Source organism: Podarcis cretensis (genome assembly GCF_951804945.1).
Source record: "Podarcis cretensis genome assembly, chromosome: 2".
Lineage (NCBI taxonomy): Eukaryota > Metazoa > Chordata > Lepidosauria > Squamata > Lacertidae > Podarcis > Podarcis cretensis.
Genome location: NC_137171.1, coordinates 15,518,981 through 15,534,842, shown reverse-complemented (window position 1 = coordinate 15,534,842; position 15,862 = coordinate 15,518,981). Strand labels below are relative to the sequence as shown.

The 15,862-nt window shown below is 47.7% G+C and overlaps 1 protein-coding gene across 3 annotated transcripts; it reads right to left on the bottom strand.

Moving 5' to 3' along the window:
- Window positions 1-339: 339 nt before the first annotated feature.
- Window positions 340-14,984, bottom strand: SMARCD1 (SWI/SNF related BAF chromatin remodeling complex subunit D1). 3 transcript variants are annotated; one of them, XM_079966395.1, is made up of 13 exons: window positions 14,802-14,984; window positions 13,418-13,605; window positions 12,428-12,470; window positions 12,217-12,339; window positions 11,238-11,360; window positions 10,270-10,386; window positions 9,504-9,605; window positions 7,644-7,805; window positions 7,454-7,551; window positions 5,791-5,926; window positions 3,133-3,255; window positions 2,839-2,940; window positions 340-2,087 (listed from the first exon to the last, which is right to left on the bottom strand). In XM_079966395.1, the coding sequence occupies exons 1-13, from the start codon at window positions 14,967-14,969 to the stop codon at window positions 2,034-2,036; spliced, it is 1,539 nt and encodes a 512-aa protein (XP_079822521.1). In that variant the 5' UTR covers window positions 14,970-14,984; the 3' UTR covers window positions 340-2,033. The 3 variants fall into 3 exon arrangements, with proteins under 3 accessions (XP_079822521.1, XP_079822523.1, XP_079822522.1); XM_079966397.1 differs by lacking the exon at window positions 14,802-14,984 and adding an exon at window positions 14,525-14,679; XM_079966396.1 differs by lacking the exon at window positions 14,802-14,984 and adding an exon at window positions 14,365-14,397.
- Between the last annotated feature and the right edge of the window lie 878 nt (window positions 14,985-15,862).

Here is a 15,862-nt window from a genome sequence, read left to right as displayed (position 1 = left end):
AAATGACTGAAGGTTCCCCATTCCTCTCCCAAGACTGCTTTCTCCATGTGTGCGTACATAACACACACACACACACACATCCAGTGTTTTTATGAAAGCTGAAGCATGCACTCAGCAGCGTGAAGGTTTTTCCAACGTTGCCAGGCAATTTTTCTTCTCCAAGGCAACCAATAAAAAGGGGGGGGGGGTTACCTCGTTCGAGCCGTTAAGTGTTCCAAACAACCACAGCAAACACTTTAGGATTTTTCTGAAATGGGGAGGGAAACGGAAACTCAACCTCTCTGCCCAGCATACAAAAAAATGTCGGCAGTGCAGCACAAAAAAGGATGCAGAGCTCCATCGTTTAGAGGCAGTTTTTATTAGAAGAAGGTGACATCTAAAAGGATACAGTACAAAAAAAGAAAAAGAAAAAAGATTTGGTCCACGGGGAGGGAGAAGGGAGAGAAGAAAGAGAGCCACGAAACACGAAAGCATAATAGGGAGCAGTTAAAAGCAGCTACACTTTGCCGAGCCAGTCACGTCTCCGAGCTTCCTTCATCTATACTTGCCCTGAGAGCCTGCGGCAGCTACGTTAAGGCACCGGGGTTCTAATCCCTGGTACCACAAAGCGGGGTTTGGTGGTGGACGGGGAGGTAGGTAAAAAGGGCAAGGTGGTCTTTCATATGGCAAAGACGAGACAAGAAGGATAGAGCTTCTCACTCTCTGAACGTGGACGCATACACAAGGGAATAGGGCCACCCGGACTCCTGAATTCAAAGCAGCCCCTGGCCTCATTCCAGGAGGTGGAAGAGGAAGAGGGGCTTGTCAGTAACTTGATTTTTTTTTTTTTTTGCAGCTAGTGTCATAAGAGTACAAGCAGCCGGGACCTGTCCAGCTGCATTACAGTCCCAAAAACCAGTCTGCAGAAAGATGCAGCTCCCCACCCCCCCAAAAAACCCCCCTACAGCAGGTGCCTGGGACCAACCTTCCAGCCCCAAACAACCACATGTCAAAAGTGAGTGGCTGCTTTTGCCAAATTTGGCAGAAATTCCTCCCAGGTCAAGAACACCTGCCTGCCATCTCTCCCTGCTCCGTTAGTTCCGCACCCTGTTAATTCGCTCCAGAAACCTGCTCTGTGCCAAATTAGGTGAGGAAGGCATTAGGAAAGCAACCGAAACTGTGAAGGTGCCCTTCTGCCAAGTTCTGTGGATCTAGAGAGTTGCGGGGTGGGGTGGGGTGGGGTGGGGGGAAGAAGCGTTTAGGAATTCAGATGGAGGTAGGGGAGAGATGGAGATGCCCCTCCTCCCCCGCGGGGGGTGGGCAATGATTTGGGAAGACCACTGTGGAACAGGCCTAGGCCCAAGACTGCATCTGGGCATCTCCGCTAGCTATCCCATTCGAAAACAAAAAGCAAAACACCAACATGAAGTTAAGACAGATACATGTGTTGTGACTGTGCAGACTGCTTGCCAACTTTGCTGTGTCGCAGCTCCCAGGGAAAAAGCCAGAGGGAGCTCCAGCTGTCTCAGAATAGATGGATTTGCACAACATCCCTCAGCCCCTGAAAGGCATATGGAATTTGCTGCAGCGACACCCTCCTGCTCCTCTCCTCTAACCCTACAAGAAGCTGAACAGGCCCAGGCCTGTGCCCATCTGCCCAGGTACAAAGCTGATGTGCAGACACAGCTTTGGGGGTGGATTTTTTTTTTTTTTTTGGGGGGGGGGGAGTTCCTAGGGACTGGCAAGAAGGTCCTGAGCTTGCAAGGCTCTGAACTGAAGCTGTTCCAAGCGTGGAAGAGCTTCAGCTAGAGCCAGGACAGGAGAGCCCTTGGGCTCCAAAGGCAACAATCGAGGAAGGAGGCCAAGCTGAAATACAAGAGCTTTGGCCTGACACCATCCCCTCCTCCCCCCCGAGGGAGGGGACCGGAGCAGCAGAAAGAGATGTCGGGAGAGGAACGGTAGGTTCTGTGGGAATTGTATAGGCCTGAGCAGTGAATCCCTGCAGTGTTTGGTTAGCCGTTAAAGACCTGCTGGCTTGGGAGAGGCAGGCCTGCCTATGTGTTGCGGATTCCCAGGGCCTGCTCCAGCTCCTGCCGTCTCTGCTGAACCTGTTGAGAGAAGCCGAAACCAGAGTTTTAGCACACATGCAGCAAGAGCGGGTGTTGTCCAGTTTCTGATGTTTCCAAACAGGCAGAGCTAGCAGCAGATGCCACACCAGCAACATTTTATAGCAGGGATGGGGGACCAAATGTCATTTGACGACGACTCTCAGCAGACCTGCCCTTGCAGCCCACCAGCTGGGGCTGATGGGAATTGTAGTCCAAACCATCTGGAGGTCACCATGTTGGCTACCCCTGCTATAGTCCTAGCTCAAGAGGTACTTCTTCTTTCTTTAACTTATTAAATTTACATACCACCCTTCACCCAAGGACCACAGGGTTGTTTACAGTGCTCTTCCCTTCACAAAAATGTGAACTCTTAAGTTATTTTGTGTGCCATGCTCACACCTCCAATTTTTAAATCTCACGATTTGAAATGTGAAACATCTTTTTTGGGAGTTTTGGTGATTATTCCATACACAGACTGGGTTAGCCTCTGAACTGCACAGGACAAAATATAAACCTGAAGGAGTATGGAAAATTATCCTTTATTCATTTGCTGTGTGTTGCTCTTAAATATGATTGGCTCCAAGTTAAATATGCTCACGGCTGGCAGGGCCTTGAAAGGCCAAGAGCCTCTGGGATGCCTGGGCAAGCAGGACTAAAGTATTGTGCCCAAACTGAGTAGGTGACTCTCCATGATATGGGAGACTGTCCAGCTCACTGTTTGGAAGGGATCACAGAGGATGAGCCTGTTTACCTTAGAGTAGAAGTATCTGCACACAGCCTCCTGAGCCCATGGCTGGAAGTAAAACTCAGCTCGGCGCTCCTCTTCTGGGTTCCCGACAACATCAGTCATAGCCTGGAAGGAGCATAGGGAAAGGAAGAGGGAGACTCCATTTAATGCATCCATTCATGCATGAGCTAAGCCGGAAGCCCTCCCTTGAATGGCCCAACAAGGATTCTAAATTTTAAACCCCTAGGCTAGCCTTTCAACTGGAAATGGAGTGTGGCCGGCCCAAACAAAGTCAGGTGGTGATCTGTGCCCTCTCACCTTCAGGTCCCGGCACTGGGACTGCAGCCAGTCGTTGATGAAGCCCTGGGGGTCTCTGGCAAAGCTCAGCATGAATTCCCGCTGGGTCTTCAGCTGGTTGATTGTTTCTATGGTCTCGTGGATCTGAGATGGGAGAAAACAACGCACGGAAACTTTGGGAAAAGGGATGCAACAGCACCATGCTGAAATGCCACCTGCTACCAGAACGCACATGAAGTAGGTCTGCAGCTTCCAACGTATCTTGGGGCACATTTTCACTCCTCATTGTTTTTTTAACGCAGAACATATTCAGAAACAAGAACACACATTATACCTCTCTTCTTGGCCACCGTCTGAGTCCTCTATTCTGCTGTGGCAAGTTTTTCCTCTTCCTTCCTCTAAATTTGTGCCATTTTATCCGTGCACTCATTTGGTTTGTTGCATGGTTTCAGAACAAGGCAACTGTAATCCCAACAGGGTCCCCCTTCTTTCTCAATTCAGAAAACGGGATCAAATTTATGAAGGGGTTCATACGGATCCAGTAGCAGCTGCACTAATTAAGCGAATAAAAAAAATTCCCAGCCATCAATTCCAAGCAGAGAAAGCTTAAATGTGTATGAAAAACTCCAGAACGTCAAAGGGCAGAACTGAAATGGCATCAGGACTGCGATCCCAAGGAGGGAGTAAGTCCCGTTAAAAACTCAATGGGGCTTATTCTAAGTAAATATGCTTGCAAGTATGCAGTAGGCTGGGATATTTTATAGCTGACCCAATTGTGTCAAGGCTCTCTCCACATGCACCATCCCTACAAGTCCCACCCCCTGTCCTGGTTAAAAGTGGTAGATCCTTCAGCAGTTGCCCCAGAGCCTGAATCCTACCAGCCAGGAATCTGTTTTGTTTCATCCTTTAATGACAGTGACTGGGCAGCTGTCCCAGAGGCTCTGAAAGGCTGACTGCAGGCCAGGAAGCTGGGAAAACCCAGGTTAGACTTAAAGGCTGCTACAGATGACCTGAGAGACTGTGGAAAACAACATCTCTCAGACAGCAGTTGCCCTTGAACCCTTTTTGCAAGATGCTGAGCTGCTGAATGGCCATATGTTCATCAATAAGCTGTCCGTTTGCAAGACAAAACAGGTAGTTTTGCCACTGAGATGCCACACACCTGCATAAGAGTAGGTGGCATGTATTTTTGTAGAGATACAGTGAAAATACACATGGGAAGGGGGCCTGGGCCAGAGTATTCTGTGCTCCCTTTTGGTCAGAAAAGACCATTTATGGAGTCACGTGAGCCAGTGCAACGTGCAGCTCACATCTATAGGCCTTAGAGCAGGGATAGGGAGGAAGAAGAGTTTGCACTTGATATCCCACTTTTTACTTCTCTTAAGGAGTCTCAAAGCGGCTAACAATCTCTTTTTCCCTTCCTCCCCCACAACAAACACTCTGTGAGTTGAGTAAGGCTGAGAGACTTCAGAGAAGTGTGACTAGCCCAAGGTCACCCAGCAGCTGCATGTAGAAGAGAGGGGATGCGAACCTGGTTCACCAGATTACGAGTCCACTGCTCTTAACCACTACACCACACTGGCTCTCATGCTGGGGAACTTTTATGGGTCCATAGGCTGCAATTCCCTCTGGAGGCTGCATTAGCCAATGGTGGCGGGGACCAAAAAACAAGCAGTGGGTGCAGTCAAAATGGGCTTGGTCAAATCATACTCTCTCATGCACACAGACACTCGTTCTTCCCCCACCAGCAATCTTTTTGGCAGTTTTCAGGCCAAGCTGCCAGAACGGTGCCTGTGTTATTTGAGGCGCTTGCAGCTGGAGAAGCCTTCTCACCACAAAAATTACACACAGCAATTAAGCTTAAAAACAGCCTTTCAATAGAAGACTGCTTTCAAGCCTTGTTGTGGTGCAAAGGGATCGTTTTCAGTGTACGTGTGTGCACCTGCAGGGTTAGAGCCCCCCCCGACCAAACTATGACCCCCCCTCAAATCAACCCTACACTGAAATTGGAAAAAGCCTACTAGCTCCCTTAGGAGGCTGTTCTCATGCCTAAAATCTGCAGGAGGGTGGCTGCTGGGGTCCCACACACCACACTGGCTCTACCACTCCTACCCTACATAACCAAAGTATTCAGAAATACACAAAGCCCTAAACTTATACAGGGCTTACGTTGCAGGGATCACACCTAAAGCCAAAACGGCATTGGGTGCAATAGTCAGTGGACATCCGCTCCCTTTCTAAATTTTTTGTTTTTGTCTGCCAAGTGCGTAAGGCGTAAGCTGAATGCGCATAACTTAAATCTGGGCTTACTCTAAAGGCAATGGGGAGAAGCTGTCTGTTCGAACCTCAAGGTTGCAATCCAATGCATGACATCAACACACAGTCATGGAAGAAACCAGGACTGCCAACTGCTGGTGCCTTCTCTAAATCACCAAGCATTATAAAGTTATCTTCTTCTTTTTGTCCCATTTCCCCACCCCAACAGAGTTGCGTAATGCTTGCTGTTTCAATGGATTTTTATGACCCCAAAGTTTTAATCTACACGGCTGCAGAACAACAACTTTAAAAGCTCACAACTGGACACGACACAGGAGGAGCTGTCCTTTCTCAGACATCACAGAGATCAAAGCAAGAGTCTTTGCAAAGTGCAAAGGCCACTTTTCAGAGACTCGCTCCCACCTTGTTATCCAGTGCAGCTATCTCCTGCTGACTGGCTGTGGAGAGCAGGAAAGAATTCATTTGGGTTTTCAAAGTGTCATCTACTTCCACATCAATGTCATAGCAAGCAGTTTTCTTCTGATCATTTGGATCGACGCTGGAGAAGCAAGACGAGAGAGAGAGAGAGAGAGAGAGAGAGAGAGGGGTGTGTGGGTTCAGCAGAACTCTACCAAATCACCGACAGAGATAACTGGGGAAATGAATCATCAAGCTGGGACGGACAATCAGTAGCCTTGTTCAGGAACTGTCGAACTACAACTCCCATCAACCTCAGCCTGCATGTCCAGGATGATGGAAGTTGTAATTCAGTAACCTCACTGCAAGAAGTTACAGGGAACCAGGCAGAGAGCCTTCATGTTAGTGGCCCCAGCCCTGTGGAATGCCCTCCCATCAGTTGTCAAGGGGTTAAAGAACTACACAACGTTTAGAAGACATCTGAAGGCAGCCCTGTATAGGGAAGTTTTTCAGTGTTAGATGTTTTATTACGCTTTTATATTTGTTGCAAGCCGCTCAGAGTGGTTGGGGCAACCCAGTCAGGTGGGTGGGGGTGTGACACACAACAATTTTATTATTTATACCCGCCCATCTGGCTGAGTTGGCCCAGCCACTCTGGGCAGCTTCCAACACCTTTAAAACATAATAAAACATCAAACATTAATAATAACAATCTGACCCAACAGAAAGAAGTCACAATAACTTTAAAATAAACAACTTATATCAAATAAAGCAACATTTCACAATCCATTAGAATATAATAGCAAACAGTAAAATTAAATATCAGGAAATAATAATTTAATAAATGTCTTTAAGTTAACATCTTACATTAAAAACCTGACAGTACCAAACTATTGAAGGCTTTTCACCAAAGCCAGACTAGACGTCTTTCCTTCTGCAGTGTTGGATGGTAGGTTGAGAGGAGTTCCCTACCAGGACAGACTTTGCTCATGTGCTCAAGACATCGATTCCATTTTGCTGCACTGTGCAAAATATGAACAAGCCAGGGCTGAACTGATATTACCCTTGCTGGTATCTTTCCCGGGAAAATCAGAGGCTCACTATGTCAGGTTCCTATTGGAAGACTGGACAAACGCTAGAACATCAGCAGTGGCCAAGTTTTTATCGGTGGTTGCATGATCCCTATCCTTAAGTCTGAACAAAATGCTTGTTTAACTTGGAGGTAGGCTGTCTGAATTGTGCATTGCTTTGTAACAATTTGTTGGGTCTCTGGACCATAATAAATATTGATTGATTGATAATTTAATAATAATAACAACCACCATCTGAAGGTCCACAGCTTACGTCACCCCTACCTTAACCAAATAACATTTTTAGGTAGCATTTCTCTGCTTCCAAAAATCCAGTCTGCCCAGCACTTCCAATTTTCCGTAGATTGATTTCTGCTTCTACTTTAAAGCATGAATGTTTGGGAAATGTGAAAATGATATGCACCTTAAAACAGACCCCCCTCAGTACAACTTGAAGCAAGAATCACTACTGAAAGTTTGTTCTAGCGTGGTTGTTTTTTTGTCATTGTAAATATTTCCGCTTATGTCACCCCCGCCCCACAACAGTCCTGTGGCCTGCCTGGCTAAGATTCCCATGCCAAGCCCCGCTTGCGCCTTACCTGATGACATGGTTGATGATGATCGGTTCTGGAGGCATAAGCAAAGCATGCAACCGCTGAGGGATCTCCGAGAACTTCATTCGCTGAGATTCAAATATCTGCAGGTCGAAAGGAAAGGACAAGCAGCTCAGAAGGGCCCGGCTCTTACGATACCCCAGAAAGAGCCGCTGCCTGGCCTCATAGCTTTTACCTGCTGGAGATACTTGTCACAAATGACGTACTCCCGTTCGTGAGGGTCCTGCAGCTTGTGAGTCTTGATGTATTGCCACAGGGCCTGGATAATCACTGGGCGGGTCTGGGTGTGGATGCCCAAGAGGCGAGCCAAACGTGGGTCCAGTTTGAACTGAGGAGGCTGCAAAGGAAAAGCAAAGTCTCAAAAGGGCAGGAATACAACTCTCTTATTTGCCTTGCATAAAAACCGTAAAAACCACCACAACAACAACCCCTCAACTTCTGAGGGGGAGAAAAAAAATTCCCTGTGACCATTTTGGCGGGGTGATGGAGAGAAAACACTCATTATTTTAATCATCACTTTTACCACACAAACTCGCGTCAGGAAAGAGAATTGAAGCAATTTTGTGAGAAAAAAAGTGTCCCTGGGAACACGGACAGGTCCAAAAGACGGTCTAGTTACAATTTTACCACAGTTGCCGATATCCCTCCTAACTCTTTCCAGAGGGGCAGCTGTGCAAATCAGTCGTAGGGAAAGAAAAAAAAAAGCCTAAGAAAACTGTGGCAACCTTATAGACTCGAAAATTATAACAGAAGTTTCCATGGCCCAGAAGCTAATTTATCAGAAGGATGAGATACTATCTTATTTATTCAACAACATTTATATACCCCTTGGCTGTAGTAAAACCTCTGATCGGTTTAGAAGTTATCAGGTACATCTATACACATGGGTAGCTAGAGGTGAAGTCAGAAGAAAATGAAACACAAGAAATACCTGATTCTGATAACTGCATTAAAGATCAAACGTAGAAATCATTACAGCGACTGTTGACAGAACAGCTGCTGGCTGATAAACACAAACGTTCTTAGTGGGGCTGAAGAGCTGAAAATAATGCCAATGTATTTCACATCTAGCAACCAATGCACCTCTGTGGTTTCAGATTGTACCTGGGTCTAGGAAGCTTGGTTTGGTCAGAACCAAGTATATGCATCTGGAGTTGATGTTAAATACATTATGTCTGGTAAATGAGCCACCATAGCTGCTCAACTAGGGCCAGGGCCTTTTCAGTATTGGCCCCGACTTGGTGGAACGCTCTGTCACAAGAGACAAGGGCCCTGCGGGACTTGACATCTTTCCGCAGGGCCTGCAGAACTGGCTTGTAGCCAGTGTGGTGTAGTGTACTGGCTTGTAGCCAGTGTGGTGTAGTGGTTAAGAGCAGTAGTCTCGTAATCTGGGGAACCGGGTTTGCGTCTCCGCTCCTCCACATGCAGCTGCTGGGTGACCTTGGGCCAGTCACACTTCTCTGAAGTCTCTCAGCCCCACTCACCTCACAGAGTGTTTGTTGTGGAGGAAGAAGGGAAAGGAGAATGTTAGCCGCTTGGAGACTCCTGAAGGGCAGTGAAAGGCGGGATATCAAATCCAAACTCTGCAAGACAGAGCTGTTCCACCAGGCCTTTGGTTTGGACTCAGTCTGACCCTTATGTTTCCCTCCCCTTATGGTTTTGATCTATGGGCTACTTTTAAAACGAGGCTGCATTTTAAATTGCATTTTAACCTGTATTTTAAATAGGTCCCCCCCATTATGTTTTTACTGTAATTTTATTGGTGTTAGCTGCCCTGAGCCCAGTTCTGGCCAGGGTATAAATTAAATTATTATTATTATTATTATTATTATTATTATTATTATTATTAGAGGGCTGTGAGAATTTGGGTCCTGGGCTTTTTAGATTCGTCTACTCATGTGCTATCTAAAACCAAAGGGGTGTCTTGGTTGTCATTGGTGAACTTTTTCTCAGCTCCCCTCCCCTCCCACCTGGCATTTCCTCTCCCCTCAGGCCCCATCTCAGCTGGCCCTGTCATGAAGGAGCTTTAGCCTACCTGGTAATCCAGCATCAAGAGGACAGTACAACGCACATTCACATCACCAGGTCTTTTCACCTGGAAACCGTCAGTTTCCTGGGTGGTAGCAGTCCTATGCCACTAAAGGTGGGAAGAGAGGGGAAAAACAGGACAGGTGAGGTGGCGGGGAACGAAAGAGACAGGCATTCAGCGACAAAGTGAAATGCCACTGCGTAAAGAACACCAAGCTGTACTGGAAGCCGTTCCAGACCTTTGCACTTGATTCTCTGTTACTGTGGCTTCCATATTCCTTACATGCCATAATCGGGTTGAGAACATATATTGGTTTAGGAAGCGATTGGGGTTAAGCAATATAACAAACACATACAGGTTAAAGGTGAAGGACCCCTGGACTGTTAAGTCCAGTCAAAGGCGACTATGGGGTGCGGCACTCATCTCGCTTTCAGGATGAGGGAGCTGGTGTTTGTCTACAGACAGCTTTCCAGGTTATCTGGCCAGCGTGACTAAACTGCTTCCGGCACAATGGGACACTGTGATGGAAACCAGAGCTCATGGAAACGCCGTTTACCTTCCCGCCACAGTGGTGCCTATTTATCTACTTGCACTGGTGTGCTTTCGAACTGCTAGGTTGGCAGGAGCTGGGACAGAGCAACAGGAGCTCACATTGTCGCAGGGATCCGAACTGCCGGCCTTCCGATCAGCAAGCCCAAGAGGCTCAGTGGTTTAGACCACAGCGCCACCCATGTCCTGAAACACCCACACCCCCCCATGAGAAGCATCTTACCTCCACCAGGTGATTATCAGGGCCATAGAGGTCCTTGTCCAGCTCAATCACCAGAGACTTAAAGAAGGATGAGAACTTCCTCTTCTGTTTGGTAGCATCATATTTTGAGAGAGCAGACTGATGAAAGGGGAGGAGGGAAAAGGGAGAATGAGACCAGCAGAGCCCGGATCACAGCAACCAATTACACAGAGCAGTCAAGCCTGAGAAACTAACAGGAACCGTGAATCATCTCTCAAGTAAAGATATGAAAGGTTGCTCTCTGTGACCTGTCAAATGCCTTCCACAGAGCCAAGAGCAATGTCCTCTCTAGTACTATATTGCATCCATCCCTCCTCAGTGTAGTATCCTTTATCTAAGGTCTTCTTTGGGGCTTATTGAAGTGTATGTCACTTGCAAGCGTTAGGCTTATGTCAGCTTCATGGCCTCCCCCCCGCCCTTAAAAAAAACCTGGAAGTTCTCTTAAGTTTTTAAAGCTGTGAAATTGATACGCCTGACCATCGAAAAGATAGACCTTCAGAACTGTAAGATTGAGGCAGATTAGGAATATGGCCTGAATGAAATCTCAGGTGCCAATTACGAGATCTCCACTGTTGAACCAGAGAGTATACAATCTGAATCTGCTCAACCAATCTGTTTTGCTGCTTGCAATCAGCAGAAGCACTCGATGTTCCTGAATACAAACCAAAGAATTATCTCACAGTGCAGCTATGTAAAGTATGAGAAATTGTGTGATTCCAGGCTGCAGATGAGTCACACGCCACTTCTTGCAAACCCCGCATTTTGGTTGTGGCATAACACTTATTTCAAGCATCGGTGGAAGCCAACTTTCAGGACTGGCTACAGGCTAGGTTTAGCTGCTCTCCACCTTGTCTAGTTTAAAGAACACCAGGCATTAGGAACTCAGCAATGATACATTTGCTAACTCTCTGCAGCCCTAAGTGGAGATGACAATTGTAGCCTTCACTCACATCTTCTAGCAGACGTCCTTCCACTCGGAGCTCCCAGGAGGCCACAGTGCCTTCTCCGTCCTCTGCATCAGACTTGGCTGGGTTGAAGGTGTTAGAGATAAAGATGCGCAGCTTCCGCTTTTGCTAAAAAGGAGCAGCACCCAGTGCGGATTAGTTGTGAAAGTGAGAACCGATAACCGTAATATTTAACACTTCCTCAACCCAAGGAACCAACTGGACACCCAAAAAAGAAAAGGGGTCTGCACAGCTGCTAAAGCTCATCTCTGTATCTGTGATAGCTGCAGAATGAGCGAGGAAGCAGCAGCTAACTTAAACTGTGCCATCAGGGAGCAGTACGATTTCTTCTGTATCAGTCAGCACCTGCAGAAGTAGTCAGGTCTCAATTCTTAACCTTTGATTAAGCTACTACAGGACGGAGAAGCGACTAAACACGGCCTTCTTCCATTTGCTTTGCAGGGTCTCCTGGCTTAATGAATTTCAGCACTTGAAGTGTAGATGGGACTTTGGTTTGAAAGTAACTCTAACCATCTTAGCAGGTATGGCTTGCGATAGACAGGAAGTGAATACAGTGGTACCTCGGTTTTTGAACGTAATCCATTCCAGAAGACTGTTCCGAGTTCTGAAACGTTCAAAAATCGAGGCAGAAAGGGTGGTCTGCAAATTTTACGGAGAAAATAAAAAAAAACCCTCAGTGGAAGCCGTTCAACTTCCGAGGCATGTTTGAAAACGGAAGCATTTATGTCTGGGTTTTCGGCGTTCGAAAACAGAAATGTTTGACTTCCGAGATGTTTGAAACCCGAGGTACCACTGTACATTTCTAATTGCAAATGCACACGAGCATTCCTATTTAGAGAAGCCCGGAGCCTGTAACTGTGCCTCAGACAGCAACATAATTGCTATGTCTGTACTGGGCATGTTGACTTTATTTTCTAATGCTGTAGAAAAGACCAGTGTTTCTTATGGGGACTCTCCTCGTTACCTTAATGGGCCGCTTCAAGGCCTCCTGGATATCCAACCGCTTCCTCATGATGGTCTGGTCCAGCTTCCTCTCAAATGCCAACAAATCCATGTACGCCTGAGACTCTGGCACTAGCTCCCGGATCTAGAACAGAGCACAAGCATTATCCGTCAGGACTGGCCTGGCTCCCTGAAACCGTGACAGACCTCAAAGCACTTCAAGCCTCACTCACCCGCTGAGGTAGAATCTTATCCGCCATCTTCTTTTTCTTGGCACTATGTAAAAACAAAATTTTTAGGGTGGTAAGTCCGAACCCCTGGCTAAGCAACACCTTGTAGATTGGATATGTTACTGAATCATATCTACTATTTGATCCATTTTAAATAAAAATAAAAATGCAAACAAAATACATAAAGGATACTTCTTACTATGATAGAGCTTTGTTAGGTGCCAAGGAAATCAAAGTCATCTGGGGTTTTTTAAATAATGAAAAATTCTAAAAGGTCAATAAACTTACCGTTTATGTTAAAATTTGTAAAGATTTTTCGGTGAAAAATCAGGTGTTTTTTTAAAAGAAACTTTCTAAATGAAGCTGAACGCCAGTGTCTAGGAATCACAGCATGATCCTAGGCATATTTACTCAGAAGTAAGTTCCACTGAGTTCAGAGGGACATGCTCCTTAGTAAGTATGCACACGGCTGCAATCTGTGGTGGGGATCTTAATACAGATATAATTATTTCACATCTGCAACCTAAAGCAGTTTATCATATTGAGAGCACCAGTATATGCAAGTATCAGAGAACACCACTTGGCTTGTTTGCTCTGGGTTCTTCCGAATCTCAAGACAGTCCACCTGATCTGCACAAACCACAATGCACCCACACAGTATCCCATGCTGATATCTGACCGCATGACTAATGTGGGAATCACAGATTGGGGATACAGGAAAGGAATGTTGAGTGCAGGAAGCTCCCATAAATACATGGCTGTCAGCGAGTCTGCAGTTACATCTCCTTTCCTCCTAGTTATATCAATAGTGATTTCAGAGTTTAAATTGTCTTCCTGAGGCTTCTCCACTCCCTATTTTTCAAGTAAACCATTTTTGAAACTTAAAATAACAGCCAACATCAGCCCAAAGATGCTGAAGTTTTTTAGCTTTAAGAGCGTGGCATTTATGCTCTTCATTGCCACGAGGCTTTTGAAAGAAGAGGGTTCTCTTACTTGTGGTTACGGTTCTGAACTGACTGTTGCTGAACTTGCTGGATCTGTTGAGGAGCTGGCCTTTTACGAGACTGGTCCATTCCCGACTGAGCCATCCCTGGTCGGACTGAAGGGCTCCCGCCATACCCTGGAGGCCCCATGGCAGGTCCCTGAGGGTTCATGCGGCTGCCAGGCAGCATGCCAGGGCGCTGGGAAAATAAAGAACACAGAGGAACATGACTTCGGAAGAGCCTCAGGACATCACCGCTTCCCTTTAGCGAAACACCCCAAGGCATTTCCCTTCAGTTCCATCAAAGGTATTTCTTAATCTCATCTGTCACGGTTGGTACCAACAGAATCAAGTGGTACAGCTTTTCTTGGATTGTGCCATTTCAGCCTGCAGCTGGAGACTTGCAAGTTTCGCTATGCCTCCAACATACGAATTATTTTGTGTGCAGTGCATCTAGCACTTCACATAGAAGAATCCAGACATTTCCCTATTATTGCATTAAGCTTAAATGTGTGTGTAGACGTGGGGCGGGGGTAGGTTTCTCTCCTGGTCAGAGCAGCATTCAAACAAGCAACCCTTCCCTGCCCCCTGAAATGGTACAATCCAAGCAAAGCTTTATGCTTGTACCTGCTGCTCCTTGCACAAACCGGCCTTTAGCCTCGCTATCTCTAGAACACCCCCCCCCCTTTGGAATTTTTCATTTATTCATTTGAAAAAAACCAAAGCCAAACTCCTTTACATCGGCTAGCCGGATTTCTGTCGGCTTTAAATCTCTCTATGCTTTCAAAACAGGTGCACTTTGCATTTTGGGGGTTTTTTTATTGCATTTTTTATTCCTTATGCATCACTTTTATGCAATAAAAAAACCCCCAAAATGCAAAACCTTATAAATAAAGCAAATGAAAATACCATAATCCAATCTCCCCAAGAAGATTCCCTTAAATGCATTTCCACGTACCGGCTGCAAATCCCCCATTTAAGGCCAGAGAACCCGGATCTTCCTCCCCTCCCCTAAATACCACCCCTTTCCCCTCCCCCTCGGCCCTAAACCCTTGATCCTTAAACCCGCAGCACCCCCGGTTTCCCTCCTCCTTTCCTCCCGGCCCTTGAAGCCTCACCCCCATATTCTCCCCCCGCTTTTATTTTTCCTTTCTCCTTTGGGTCCAATAAATCTTATGCCCTGGATCCTCCCCTCTTCCAGCAGCTCTTTTCCCGTTCGCTCCTCTCCTCCATCTTCCCAGAGAAAGCCTCTCCCAGCCCCGCCCACCACCAAGCCCCGCCCCCTGCAGCGTCGCCGCCTCCTCCCTCCCTCCCTCGCCTCTCGCGGACGCCTCGGCGCCCCGCCCCCAGGCCCCGCCCCCTTCGCCTTCCCCTCAGCCGGGCCGGGCCGGGTACCGGGTATGCAGCGCCGGGCAGGGGAGAGCGGTACATTCCTTGCCCCGGGGCCGGGCCCATCCGCACAGGAGGCCCGGCAGCCCCTGGGCCCAGCGCTCCCGCCCCGGGGCCGGCCCCGCCGCCGCCGCCGCTCGGAGCCACCGCCTGGAAGCCCGCCCGCGCCGCCATCTTCCCTCCCTCAGCAGTACAAAGCGGCGGGGCGCAGGGAGGGGAGGGAGGCGGATGTGGGGTTAGGATGGTTTTACTCGGGCTCGCTACCACAGAGGCGCCGCCCGCCGGAGGCAGAGCGTCGCCGGATTGGCCATAGAGCCCGCAGCCGGCCAGAGGGGCGGAGGGTGGAGGTGAGGCGGCGCGCCTGTCGGGCTCCCCCTGCCGCTCGGAGGGCGGCTCTGTCAGCCGCTTGAGGCTGGAACTTTTAACCGCTCTGCGGTGAGATGCGCCCACGGAAGGACTGTGGCGCAGTAGCAGAGCGCCTGCCTCGCAAGCAGAAGGTGCCGGGTTCTAGATCCTGGAGCGGCAAGGTTGGGATCCCCGTCTAAAATCTTGGGTTAGGCACTGCCAGTCTGTTTGTAGCTGAATGTGTAGCTTCCAGTATTTCTCCAATGCCCATTCACATCACAAAGAGCTCATAACCCACCTACCCTCAGCAGCCCAGAAGCATCATAGCCAGACACTGGGAAGACCAGAGACCAATGGTATCAAATAGCATGGGAAACAGCCTTATTAGAAAAACTAACCAATAAACTGAAACTAACACGGGTACAAATAGAAGAAGACGCCTTCACCCTGGTATGGTTCCCCTTTATCACATACGCAGCCCAACAAGATTATGGCAAGAATCGGCTGACGGCATACGAATCAAACTGGCAAACCTGATCAAAACACACACACGTATCCCACTCACACACAAAAACAAATGTCACAACAGCCAGCCAAAGACAACCAACCTCACCCTAGGCCACCCCCAACCTCTCCCCACCAAGGAAATACAACAAGTGATAGTAAGAGAACCCACACAAGTGACACTGACACAAAACCCCACACATACATAGAAGAATAGA

Excerpts from the sequence above, each read along its gene's own strand:
- SMARCD1 (XM_079966395.1), bottom strand. The coding sequence starts at position 14,969 with ATGGCGGCGCGGGCGGGCTTCCAGGCGGTGGCTCCGAGCGGCGGCGGC. Across the intron at positions 12,471-13,417 it reads GTTCAGAACCGTAACCACAA|TGCCAAGAAAAAGAAGATGG; the intron begins GTAAGAGAACCC and ends GTTTTTACATAG. Across the intron at positions 2,941-3,132 it reads CCCAGTGCCGGGACCTGAAG|GCTATGACTGATGTTGTCGG; the intron begins GTGAGAGGGCAC and ends TGCTCCTTCCAG.